Raw genomic sequence first — 14647 nt, 5'->3', positions numbered from 1 at the left:
AAGGAAGAAAAGATTCCAGAAGATTGAATACAGGGCATTATAGTTCCTCTCTATAAATAGGTTAAGCAGGTGTAAACGTGGCATGTACAGAGGAATCACACTCCTACCTTATGGATTACAGCTGATGGAGAAAATCAACAAACAGTTAAGGAGCATTATTGAATCTCAGCTAGAAGAAGAACAATATGGATTCCAGTGTACGAGAACAATGACAGACCTTATCTTTGCTGTTAGGATGATTATGGGGAAAGACTGGGAGAAAGGAAGAGATAGTTTTCTGAGATATAGAAAAGACTTATGACAGCTTGTCTAGGGACAAGTTCTGGGAAAGTCTAACAAGAGGAAGAGTATATAAATTTATCAGAAAAGAGAAAATGCTCCATAACCAATGTCAGAGCTGCATCCATATAGGGAGTGGATATTCGGATTGGTTTGTCACTACTAAGGGAGTGTCACCCTTGTTATTCATCGCTGAAATTAATGAAATCATAAAGAAGGTGAAACAACTAAAATCCACAAATGATTTTCAGGTATTTGCTTTTGCAGACATGTAGTGATATGGGGTTGCACAGATGATGAAGTACAGCAGAAACTAAACACCTGGAACCATTAATTTAAGGAAAATTGGTCTTAAAATCAGTCCTACAAAAACAGCAGCATTGTAGGTGAGCAGGCAAGGAGGACATACGAACATTATGCTACATGGAAATAAATTACAGACTATCATTTCCAATGCCCTGACAGCATTGTAACTCAAGATGGCCAAAGCTCAGTGGAAATCATCAACAGAGGTCAGAAAGGAGCCCATTTTTACCACCAAGTCAGGAACCTCCTTTGGGATAGTTAAGTGCCTTTGATATGTAAGAGACTGTATCAGGCCTACCGATACTTTGTACCAATAACAACATAGGGACTGGAAACTTACTCTATCAACAGAAGGGATAATAGCAAACTCCAGGCTGCAGAAAATAAATTCCTGAGGTCCATGCTTCAGAAAACAAGACCCAATAAGATCAGATTTGAAATGATCCAAAAAGACGTCCAAATGGAACCACTTTCTGCAACTCTATAAACATAAACTCTATAAACAAGTCTTTGAAGTTTTATAACATACGGGAGGTAAAATTAACTTTCAATGTAAGTGCTAACCTTGCGGTTCATGAGTGCATGATATTTTTGGAGAAAGCAAGAATTCCGACAAGAGCTAATCAGCATTGCTCACAAAAACTCTATAACATCAGATATGAGAATTATGAAATAACTTTGTTTTACTCTTAGTCTATGCCTCCTCAATATATTTTGATGCAATTTACTGTTACCAACACAATACAAGATGCATTTAGAAATCTCATGCATTAGAAGAGTTTAGAAAAAGAAATAAAAATGCTGTAAATACATACAAAATATATTTAAAAAATCCTTTACTTTGCTTTCTGCAATCTTATCAGCATCAATTAGGAAGGTTTGCAAAATCAATATAGCCTTAAGGGAACATGGAGAAACATAACATGATAGCAACAAGCTAAGAGTGAAGCAACCTTTTCACTTTTAATTGCTTTTATGAGTACTCAATCTGGACCTGGTGTGGTATCTATCTTAATTGACCTCATTGCTAATATTCCTGTTGGCTGACTGAAGGGTTATGGGAATCCTCTGCCAATCATTCGCTAAAACTTGCCGAAAATGTGTATTGCAATTTATCAATCTCACTGTTCATTAGCCCCCTTAATATAATTTCAATGGTTGATTCTTCACAAGTAATATTATCTCAATGTTCGGAAGATGACACATTATATACACTGAGTAAGAATAATTCAAAATTGAGAATAACTCAAAAGGATTAGTTGTAGTTCACTTCCTAATTAACTCTCTCATGCATGAATTATTTTTTCTTTGCGTTTGGTGACGAAGAACACTTGTATGTGATGTGATTTACTGTCATGGAGTAGACCTATATAAACTATTTTCAGTGAATAATATTCTATGCTTTTAACATTCAAGGATTGATCGTTGCTGCCTACTGGCCATGGATACACATTGCAAATCACAAGTACTGTATGTTTGCCTTTGAGGTTGAGCCAGAGGTACTCCTGAAGCTTGAGGGCGCACGGAAAATAAATGGTGGTTGGTATGCATGGATGTTGACGGGGTGGAACGAGTAACTTTGGATGTTTTGCCGTCTCTTATAAAAAAAAAATTGAAAAGAAAAAGAAAAAAAGCCATCACTGGTACATGTGTGTTAGATTGACTGTGAAGTTAAATAGGTGATACAGAAAATGTACTACAGAGCAGAAAAATAATAAATAATGCTTAAAATGCATTAGAACTCTAATGACCTCAGATGAGGTCCTCATGAATGAAAGGGTTAATGATAGGCTAGGCTAAAAAAATGATTTAATACAACGAGCATTTAGAAATCTCATGCTTTAAAAAAATGTGAAAATGTGAAAATATGTGTGTGGGGGGGGGGGGGGGAAGAAGAAGAATGCTGTAGATACCTATGATAATACTGTAGTTACGTTTCTGTAATTAATAGTTCTTGTGTTATCTTTCTGTTCCTCCCCCCTCCCATAGTGATCTGCCATTTTGTATGTCCTATTATTTGCCCCTTTTCATGTTTCTATTTCTCTACATGACTTAAAATATCACAATAATAATAATTCAAAGCAAAATAAGTGAAAATATTGTAGGATATGAGGATCACCAAACATCTTTTAATGAAAGTTACTGTTATCAAGTTTTACAAAACAATATTGATGCTTACCACTCCAGCACCCAGTCCCGACATTTCAGAATCTTGGCTAGCACCATATAATGGCTGGGCTTCACCTCTCACATGCTGACGTTCACGATCCTGAGCTGCAAAGCAAACAACATAATAACAATAACATAATATTCAGATATTTTCAGCAACATTTAACACAATACAAGTATTTGTAAAAATTAAACAACAGAAAAAATATTAGGATTGAGCAGTTTAAACATTTAAACATAAATAACACAGCAACACATAAAGCATTTCTCAAATTTATTGCGGAGTTCGAAAGGGCAGTGTTTGTCATTTACATCATATACACAATAACTTTTGAAAATAATGTCATCCATATGCCGACCATCCTTTTCTATGCACATCTGAAGTCCCTCCCTGAAGGATTGGTTGCTGACCAATATCGAAAATGTTGCGTATTAACATAGCCCGGTAGATGAAAGTGGGCTCCGTCACTTGCCAGTAGACTGCTGTCACCTGCAACAGCTTCCAGGATAGCCTCGCAACACGCTCTGCGGTTGGGTAAATCACATTCACCGAGTTTCTGCACAGCTGTTATTTTGTATTCAAGATGACAGCATGCATATCAGCAGTTACAAGTGTTCTTCATGCATTCAAATAAGTCTTGTGGTGATTTGAAGAAGATTCATCTATTTGAAAAACTGTTGTTAAGTGAGAAATATTATTTTAAGTGCCTCACTTGGTGTAGCAGTGAAAGCCTCGTCCGACTCATTAGCTGAATGGTCAGCGTACTGGCCTTCGGTTCAGAGGGTCCTGGGTTCGATTCCCGGCCGGGTCGCAGATTTTAACCTTCATTGGTTAATTCCAATGGCTCGGGGGATGGGTGTTTGTGTTGTCCCCAAGATCCCTGCAACTCAAACACCACACATAACACTATCTTCTACCACAATAACATGCAGTTACATGGCAGATGCCGCCCACCCTCATCGGAGGGTCTGCCTTACAAGGGCTACACCCAGCTAAAAATAGTCACATGAAATTATTATTAGTGAAAGCCTCAGGCTACTGGCAGTAGGGCAACTGCAAAGTGATGGGGGAGGACAGAGTTGTCAGACTTCCTATCACTGGGCAGCCACTGTGGTGCCTAACTCTTGAATTAATTGGAGACAATGAATTGAACCCCACACCTCAGCAGTGGAAAATATGTGAAAGCAGTGGATGTCGTAACCAAGTATTTGTGAACTGTAACAGTTGTTCATCAAGTAGTCACAGGACATGTGCCAAAACTTCAACTTTGGAATACAGGAAATTAAAGAAGAGGGGAAGAACGAGGACTTGTTGGAAATGCGAAATGCCGCCACTAACAAACTCTTTCTTTTCCAATACCAGTGACATTACAAGTGACTCTGTAAATAGTTACAACTGCAAATGTGTTAATAATAATCTAACTCTCTTTGCGTTTAACACACGCAGCAGTTTGCGTCCAGGTAGAAAAGGATACATTCTCACTTTACTCTCAAGCCTAAATCCTGCTATAGTGTGTATCAGTTGAACATGGCTTTCAGACACAATTAATGACTCAGAAGTGCTACCAGATTCTTTCGTCCTGTTCCGTAAGGACCGGATACTAACACGAGGAAGCAAAGTTCTTATTGCTGTGAAACCAAAGTGTATTCCAACAAGATGTCCTGAGTTGGAGACAACCGCTGGAGCCGCGTGGATAGAATTTACATGTGGTAATAATAAATTCCTCATCGGATCAGTGTATCGTGGTTTGAAGTCCTTGCAAACAATGAACAATGCCTTGTTCCCCTCTCTGGATTGTGTGCAACAAGTACAGAATAATTACAATGCAATTTATATTGTCGGTGACTTCAATCTCAAAATTACTTGGTCTAGAAATGCTGCCCCAGTGCCAAACAATCCTCTTGCTAATAGTTTTCCCTCCACCTTCTACAATAATTTTGTCCACCAGTTACTGTTTGAAGCAACTCGTATTACTCAAAATTCCTGTTCCACGCTATACCTCTTCCTTACTAAAAATCCCCATCATATGTCCCATTCCCTGGACATAACACCTGGATTTTGTGATCACCAAGCTATAATTAAAACTTTGACCTACAGAAAACTCTTTCCAAAGGTCCACTCCAGAACAATATACTGTATTATTTTTCCTGCACCAACTGGAATGATCTTTCTGCTCTCCTATCAAAAAATTTTCCTATTACCATTGCGTCCCTCGCTGGCAATACCAATGAGATCTGGAAAAACTAGGTAAAAAAATGTTTTTCAAATGCATCGATCAAGTGGTGCCAAAAGTTTCCATCTCTAATAAGCAAATATGCCATGGACCACTAAAGAGATAACAGCAGGTATCCGAAAGAGAAATAATTTATACAGGAAATGGAAGCCAAGTGACAGTACGTGGGAGACGTACAAAATGGCTAGGAACAAAATCAAATCATTAATCCATGATGCGTACAGTTCATATCCACAGCTTTAGCTCCAATAGTAAAGAGCTATGTGCTTTCATCAGAAACAAAAGGGGCAACAGTGCTCCATCTGTCTTCAAGTACAACAGACTATCAGTTTCCTCTTCCCAAGAAATCACAGACACATTTAACAGTAAATTTCAAAATAACTTCAACACGGCTGACAAGAACGAAGACATATTCATTACAAGGACAACCCCTCCCTTCCCACCACTAACTAGCCACTACTTCACTGCTAACGATGTTACAGCAAGTCTTCAGAGAACTACACCCCATGCAGCGAATGGCCCAGATAACGTGCCAGTCAAAATTCTCCACCGCTGTGCAGATTTATTGGCACCTTCCTTTGTGCAATATTTAACATTTCAATGAACAGTGGGACTGTGCCAGATGAATGGAAGAAAGCAAATGTCATTCCTGTGTTTTAAAGATGGTGACAGGGAAAATGTAGACAACTATTGCCCAGTCTCTATTACATCTTGGTGTATGATCAGTGTATGTGGGAACTACCGTGGTATATCGTTTTTGTCAATTGCAGGTAAAATTCTCACAATAAATCTACTAAACCAGCTCAGAGTTATCTCAGAGAGGATTTTGCTCGATTCTCAATGTGGTTTCCAAACCTCCAGAGGCACAACAGATATGATCATCTGTGCTAGACAACTCCAGGAAAAATGCAGAGAACAACAACCACCTCTGTAGGTTCGAGCCCCACTGTCGGCAGCCCTGAAGATGGTTTTCTGTGGTTTTCCATTTTCACACCAGGCAAATGCCCGGGCTGTACCTTAATTAAGGCCATGGCCGCTTTCTTCCAATTCCTAGGCCTTTCCTATCCTATCGTCGCCATAAGACATATCTGTGCCGGTGCGACGTAAAGCAAAAACATTTTTTTATGATCTGTAATAAACCTTTGATTCAGTACCAGGATCTGCTATGTGGAAAGTATTGAGACATTTTGGATGTCCTGAATGTTATGTGGAACTGGTTCAAACTCTTCGTGATGGCATGTCTGGACAGGTTTTTCATGGTAACTCAGTATCAGATTCGTTCTCAATCACCCATGGATTGAAACAAGGCTGTGTGTTTGCTCCTACACTCTTTGCACTATTCATGGCTGCCATGCTGCATAAATCATCTGCATCCAACTTAGGCATGGAGATTAAATTTCGTTTTGATGGAGACCTTTTCAATCTGGCAAGACTTTGCTCACAAAGACATACTCTGGTTACCCGGGTGACAGAACTACAGTATGCCGATGACACCGCATCTCCTGCTGTAACACCTGCAGAACTACAACAGTCAGTCAACTGCTTTAAAACGGCATGTGATCACTTTGGTCTTGCCATTAATGCGAAAAGAAAAAAAAAAAAAAAAAAAAAAAAATGAAGGTACTTGCACAATCTGCCCCAGGTTTAACTCTTCCTGAGTTCAGTATCTCCATCTTAGACACAACATTAAAACAGGTTGGTCACTTTTCATATCTTGGAAGCATCTTCTCTACACGGTGTACCTGTGAACAAGACATTGTGGCTGCTCATGCAGCATTCGGACGGTTAATGCACAGACTCTTCATGAATAACGACCTAAATCTGCATAACAAACTCATGGTGGGAGGAAAAGCGCAGCTAAATAGCATTGAGGCAACAATCATCGCTCATCAACTGAGATGATTAGGTCATGTTCACTGCATGGCTGATACCAGGCTTCCCCGCCAAATTCTTTATGGTGAACTTTGCTCCGGCAATAGACCTCATGGAGCCCCTCTTAAGTGTTTTAAGGACCAGCTGAAACACATCATGAAGACAATTGGTATAGATATACAGACATGGGAAGAATGTGCTGTGGACCGCTCACTGTGGCGGAACACTACTTCCCCCACTATCAACTTGTTTGAACGAGAACGCCGCAGACATCAAGGGGCCAAGTGACAAACAAGAAAACTCCGTCAATTACAACTCTGCCCTCCTCCATCCATTCAGTGTGATTTGTGTGGGCATATGTTTTATGCCAGGATTGGTCTGTTTAGTCATCATAAACACATCCATAAACTGAGTTGAACTGGTCAATGTATGTAGGAAGAAGTTATATATACTCAAGTTACAGCTGACGATGATGTAAATGCATGGAACAACTAATTGTTAAACACGTGCTGGATTTTGTGAATGAGAGAAACCTGTTGAATAACAATCAACATGGATTCCACCCTGGAAAATCCTGTACTACACTTCTGACAGCAATAATCGATGAGTGGCAACATTCCATGGAGCAGTCTAATATCTCTCAAACGGACTGCATAACTCTCGACTGGAGTAAGGCCTTTGATCATCAAATACCTCATGAACGACTGTTTAAATTTTACAAGTATGGGATTCAAGACAAACTGCTGACATGGTTTCAATCATTCCTGTAAGGTCGAATACAGTGCGTTGTATTCAGTGGGGCCAGGTCAGACCAAACTTTAGTCACCTCGGGTGTGAATCAGGGTAGTGTGATAGGGCCGCTTCTGTATATGATCTTTACACTGTATTTGCCAGGTTGTGGATCATCTACTATGGCACAATACGGTGATCATACCATTGTTTACAGAGCCATTCGCAAATAGGTTATAGTCAGATCATGATAATGTGGCTCTGTGGTGCAAAATAAATAGAATGTCTATAAATGTACAGAAATGTAAATATATCTGCTTAACTACAACAAAATCATCGTTACAACATCAAATTTCACTGTGGTAAAAAAGTGATGCCTTGCACCTCAGTAAAATTGCTTGGCATTCATATTAGCAGCAATTAAAAATAGAACAAGAATGTTGAGGAAATAAGGTGCAAAGCATACAGAGTCTTGGTATTTATCCACAGATCTCTACTGGGAGCCAGAAAGAAAGCAGTTCAGATGGCCTATTCCTTCCAAGCACCTCTACAGTAGAGATCACGGCGAAACTAGAAGGACCTTGACACCGAGCAGAACAACTAATTACTCAACACGGTCATTGAAATACAGCCAGGTCACTGTCCCCCATAACAGCTCTCCGTAAATAAATAGATATTGCTTTTCTGAGAAAAATCCTTGCAGGTAACATTCTCATTCAACCCTTTCAACCGCTTACAGCTGAACCACCGTTCCGCTCAAAGAGGTCAAGGTTTGTCCCTTTTGCCTCCTCTTGCAAGATCAGCATCATATCAAAGTAGCTTCTTTATTCGTTCTGATCAGCTATGGAACAAAATCTCACCACAGACAAAAGAACTACTACCTGCTAAAAAATGTTGTAAGAGGTAAAAAGAATTTATATATAACTAGCAAGATACCCGTGCTTTGCTAGTATTATACTGAAATTTATAATTGAATGCTTATCGTTTTATATATAACCCGCTGAAATTCGCGAACTGACTCGTTTTCTGAGAGATTTTGCCAAATTTCGTGATCTGACTCGTTTTCTGAGAGATTATGACAACATTCCTCCCATTTTTCAATACTTTTTCCAGCAATCGATTTCGTACTTCCCGGGCTAGGTCCAGGTATTCTGCCCGGTCAGTTGGGTCCCAAAATCTTTGGCACATTTTTCCTATAAGCATTTTTAATGTGGATCAAATCCTTGAGGAGATCTGGCGTGGTGTCGTCTTGGGTGCCTTGGCAGTACTGATCCGGCGGCCGGACTGCAATCGTAGTCATTACCCGTCCAGGACCCGTTTCCAGCACGGTCCGCACATTTTGACGACAGTCCAGAACATTATTATTATTATTATTATTATTATTATTATTATTGATGTTCTGGACCCGACAGCAAGATGCAAGACCTCTACTTGGCGGTAAATTACATCTGCTGCCATTGTCATTGATGACAGTATGACCAGCACCAATGTCGCCCGTAGGCAAGTGCGCAGGACTTCTGGCGATACGAATGACATACTTCCGTGCATTATTGACCTTATTATAGAGGTGAACAAGTGCACGGTCAATCTTATACCTATCATTTATTTCAAATGTGTTTAAATTTTTATTTACATGCCAGAAGAATCTACAGTAATCTAAGAAAGTTCACCAAAGGAAAAGATGCCTCTTGAAAACTAAGCTAGGAAAGATTAAAAATATTCGGTTTATGATCAGAATAAGTACATTGAAAATCCACAGCCTGTTTCCAGTCATTCAACCTGGTCAGCAATGGAATGAATAAGCCCCCAGCTAGCGGTGAAGATAGGAATGGTGCCAGCTTCCGAAGCCTGCCGCACTCCTCTGGGGCATTGATTAATGAATGACAAATGAAAAGAAATGATATTGGAGAGTGTTGCTGGAATGAATGATGACGGAGAAGACCGGAGGAGTACCCGGAGAAAAACCTGTCCCGCCTCCGCTTTGTCCAGCACAAATCTCACATGGAGTGACTGGGATTAGAACCACGAAACCCAGTGGTGAGAAGCCAGCACGCTGTCGCCTGAGCCATGGAGGCTCCTTGTAAGTACATTAGGAACAGTAAAATCAATTGGTCTCACCTCCGTTTTTACCCCATCGCGGTTGATTCACCACCACCACCCCCCCAGGAAAAAGGCGTGTTTCTTTATCTTTAAAGGAGATTCCAAATACCAATGTTCACGTGTGTTACCTTCAGTTTTGAGATATAAGCATTCCCATAAAACAAACAAACAAACAAACAAACTCACTCACTCACTCGCTCACTCACTCACTCACTCACGTGAATTTTTCGGCAAAATATAGTTGATTCTTTAATAGTAAAGAATCTTCTAAATACAGATTATCTTCAGTTTTTGAGATATGTGTCCTCATGAAACGAATTCAACTCCTTTTCACACCCGCCCCAAAGATGACCCCTCTCATCCACCCCATAAAAAAACGCGTCGTTTTATTTTTAAAGGTCTATATATAAATTTTCACGTCTGTAACAACTTTAGTTTTTATTAGATGTAATCATGTTTGTAGGTTACTGTAGTCACGTCCTAGTTCGTGAACCATGGGCAACGGCTGAGTGGCCTAGTAAATGCTAGGGGTTTTACGTACGCCGACACAGATAGGTCTTATGGCGATCCTAGTAAATGGTCCTGAGAGTTGGGATACCAGTTGCTATGGAATGGGAGTGGGCATCTCGGACATATTCTGAGTCGCGGCCCTCCTTGTGCTCAGGCGGCTAGGACTATACAATTCACCGGTGGTCCATAACCCGTTAAGGAGAGATCCTCACTTGGACTATGTGCAAGTAGGGCAGCATCCTGCTTCATGAATTTACCGAGCTCAGAACACTTTAAGCAAGCCTCGGACCTATGGGAGTAATGGAGTCCCACTCCCATTTGACAGGCGAGAGACTCCTTGGAAACAACTTGGCGAACGAAATGGAATTCGATGGGGAGCTATCAATATTAATGGGGCTTATGGAAGAAAGAAAGTAGAAGTGGCTGAGTCAGCAAAGAGGATGCATCTGGATGTGCTAGGAGTAAGTGATATTCAGGTAAGGGGAGATAAGGAGGAAGAGATAGGAGATTATAAAGTGTACTTGACGGGTGTTAGAAAGGGAAGGGCAGAGTCTGGGGTAGGGCTCTTTATCAGGAATACCATTGCACGCAACATAGTTTCTGTAAGGCACGTAAATGAGCGAATGATGTGGGTAGATTTCTCAGTGGGAGGAATTAGGACAAGAATTGTGTCCGTGTACTCACCATATGAGGGTGCAGATGAGGATGAAGTTGACAAGTTTTATGAAGCATTGAGTGACATCGTGGTCAGGGTCAACAGCAAGGATAGAATAGTGCAAATGGGCGATTTCAATGTGAGAGTTGGGAATAGAACTGAAAGGATATGAAAGGGTGATTGGTAAATGTGGGGAAGATATGGAAGCTAATGGGAATGGGAAGCGTTTGCTGGACTTCTGTGCTAGTATGGGTTTAGCTGTTACGAATACATTCTTCAAGCATAAGGCTATTCACCGCTACACATGGGAGGCTAGGGGTACCAGATCCATAATAGACTATATCTTAACAGACTTCAAATTCTTGAAATCTGTTAGGAATGTACAAATTTTTTTGTGGATTTTTCAATGATACAGACCACTATCTGATCTGTAGTGAACTAAGTATCTCTAGGCCTAGGGTAGAGAAAGTGAAATCTGTCTGCAAACGAATAAGGGTAGAAAGTCTCCATGACGAGGAAATTAGACAGAAGTACATGGATATGATTAGTGAGAAGTTTCGAACAGTAGACAGTAAGCAGGTTCAGGATATAGAAAGTGAATGGGTGGCATACAGGGATGCTGTAGTAGAAACAGCAAGGGAATGCCTAGGAACAACTGTGTGTAAAGATGAGAAAAGGCGAACATCTCGGTGGAATGATGAAGTGAGAGCAGCTTGTAAACGTAAAAAGAAGGCTTATTAGAAATGGCTCCAAACAAGGGCCAAGGCAGACAGGGATTGGTACGTAGATGAAAGAAACAGAGCGAAACAAATAGTTGTTGAATCCAAAAAGAAGTCATGGGAAGATTTTGGTAATAACCTAGAAAGGCTAGGTCAAGCAGCAGGGAAACCTTTCTGGACAATAATGAAGAATATTAGGAAGGGAGGGAAAAAGGAAATGAACAGTGTTTTGAGTAATTCAGGTGAACTCGTAATAGATCCCAGGGAATCACTGGAGAGGTGAAGGGAATATTTTGAACATCTTCTCAATGTTAAAGGAAATCATCCTCGTGGTGTTGTGAACAGCCAAGCTCATGGGGAGGAGGAAAATGATGTTGGTGAAATTATGCTTGAGGAAGTGGAAAGGATAGTAAATAAACTCCATTGTCATAAGGCAGCAGGGATGAAATGGCTTCATAGAGTAGTAAAATTATCGTGGAGTGTTGGTAAGATACCTTCAGACTGGACAAAAGAAGTAATTGCACCTATCTATAAGCAAGGGAACAGGAAGGATTGCAACAACTATTGAGGTATCTCATTGATTAGTATACCAGGCAAAGTATTCACTGGCATCTTGGAAGGGAGGGTGCGATCAGTCGTTGAGAGGAAGTTGGATGAAAACCAGTGTGGTTTCAGACCACAGAGAGGCTGTCAGGATCAGATTTTCAGTATGCGCCAGGTAATTGAAAAAATCTACGAGAGGAATAGGCAGTTGTGTTTATGTTTCGTAGATCTAGAGAAAGCATATGACAGGGTACTGAGGAAAAAGATGTTCCCCATACTGGGGGACTATGGAATTAAAGGTAGATTATTAAAATCAATCAAAGGCATTTATGTTGACAATTGGGCTTCAGTGAGAATTGATGGTAGAATGAGTTCTTGGTTCAGGGTACTTACAGGAGTTAGACAAGGCTGTAATCTTTCACCTTTGCTGTTCGTAGTTTACATGGATCATCTGCTGAAAGGTATAAAATGGCAGGGAGGGATTCAGTTAGGTGGAAATGTAGTAAGCAGTTTGGCCTATGCTGACGACTTGGTCTTAATGGCAGACTGTGTCGAAAGCCTGCAGTCTAATATCTTGGAACTTGAAAATAGGTGCAATGAGTATGGTATGAAAATCAGCCTCCCGAAGACTAAATTGATGTCAGTGGGTAAGAAATTCAACACAATCGAATGTCAGATTGGTGATACAAAGCTAGAACAGGTCGATAATTTAAAGTATTTAGCTTGTGTGTTCTCCCAGGATGGTAACATAGTAAGTGAGATTGAATCAAGGTGTAATAAAGCTAATGTAGTGAGCTCGCAGTTGCGATCAGCAGTATTCTGTAAGAAGGAAGTCAGCTCCGAGACGAAACTATCTTGACATCGGTCTGTTTTCAGACCAACTTTGCTTTACGGGAGCGAAAGCTGGGTGGACTCAGGATGTTTATTCATAAATTAGAAGTAACAGACATGAAAGTAGCGAGAATGATTGCTGGTACAAACAGGTGGGAACAATGGCAGGAGGGTACTCGGAATGAGGAGATAAAGGCTAATTTAGGAATGAACTCGATGGATAAAGCTGTACGCATAAACCGGCTTCGGTGGTGGGGTCATGTGAGGCGAATGGAGGAGGATAGGTTACCTAGGAGAATAATGGACTCTGTTATGGAGGGTAAGAGAAGTAGAGGGAGACCAAGACAACGATGGTTAGACTCGGTTTCTAACGATTTAAAGATAAGAGGTATAGAACTAAATGAGGCCACAACACTAGTTGCAAATCGAGGATTGTGGCGATGTTTAGTAAATTCTCAGAGGCTTGCAGACTGAACGCTGAAAGGCATAACAGTCTATAATGATAATGTATGTATGTATGTATGTATGTATGTATGTATGTATGTATGTATGTATCCTCATACAATTAATTCAATTAATTTTTCAATTTTTCACCTCCCACTCCCCCTCCCTTCATTGGATTTTCCGAGAATATCTGTTTCTTTAACAGGATATTCCAAATACCAGTTTTTACGTCTGTAACATTTTAGTTTCTGAGATATACTGTAGATATATTCTTTCTAAAAATTCACCTCAATTTGTCATTTCTGTTTAACCCCCATTAATTAGATTTTCCAAAAACAAAAAAATAAATGTTTCTGTATTTTTAAAGGAGATTACATATACTAACTGCCTGGTCTGTAATATCTTCAGTTTCTGAGATATAAGTATCCTCATTAAAGACATTCAACCCCTTATTCACACTTTTCACCCCTCCTATTGGGATTTTTATAAAACAAAAAAATACATGTTCTTTTATTTTTAAAGGAGATTCTAAATATCAGTTTTTACATCTGCAAACTTTTGAAGTTTTGAGATATAGATGCACTCATTTTTAAAATACCCCCCCACTATTTGGATTTTCTAAAAACAAAAAATACATGATTCTTTATTTATAAAGGAGATCCCAAATACCGATTTTCAGGTCTGTAACATCTTCAGCTTCTGAGATATAAGGATCCTTATGAAAGGCATTCAACCATTTTTCGCCCCTTTTCACCCCTCCTATTGGGATTTCCGAAAAAAAAAAGAAAGGTGTTTCTTAATTTTGAAAGTGGATTCTAAGTACAAATTTTTACATCTGTAAGTTTGAAAGTTTTGAGATATAGATACACTCGTTTTAAAAATTCACCCTCCTTTCAACCCTCCACTATTTGGATTTTCTAGAAACAAAAAGTACACGTTTCGTTATTTTTAAGGGAGATCCCAAATACCTTTTTCCAGGTCTGTAATATCTTCAGTTTCTGAGATATAAGTATCCTCATTAAAGGCATTCAACCCATTTCTCTCTTCTTTTCACCCCTCCTATTGGGATTTTCCAAAAAAAATTCGGTGTTTCTTTATTTTGAAAGGAGATTCTAAATACCAATTTCTACGTATGAAAACTTTTACAGTTTCGAGATATTGATACACTCATTTTAAAAATCCACCCCCCCCTTTTTACAACCCATTATTTGGTATTACCAAAAACAAAAAAAAATATGTGTTTCTTTATTTTTAAA

At 39.7% G+C, this 14647-nt stretch overlaps 1 protein-coding gene across 1 annotated transcript in view; it reads right to left on the bottom strand.

The window, feature by feature from the left end:
- Nucleotides 1-14647, bottom strand: part of LOC136858059 (probable E3 ubiquitin-protein ligase HERC1) — an 850878-nt gene that overhangs the window by 372974 nt on the left and 463257 nt on the right. The window contains exon 41 of the mRNA XM_068225263.1: nt 2765-2859. Within this exon, the coding sequence (XP_068081364.1) occupies nt 2765-2859 (95 nt within the window). The remainder of the gene's footprint in view (nt 1-2764; nt 2860-14647) is intronic.

Source organism: Anabrus simplex, chromosome 1, assembly GCF_040414725.1.
Source record: "Anabrus simplex isolate iqAnaSimp1 chromosome 1, ASM4041472v1, whole genome shotgun sequence".
NCBI lineage: Eukaryota > Metazoa > Arthropoda > Insecta > Orthoptera > Tettigoniidae > Anabrus > Anabrus simplex.
The sequence above is the reverse complement of the archived record's forward strand: the minus strand, read 5'-3'. Positions and strand labels throughout refer to the sequence as shown.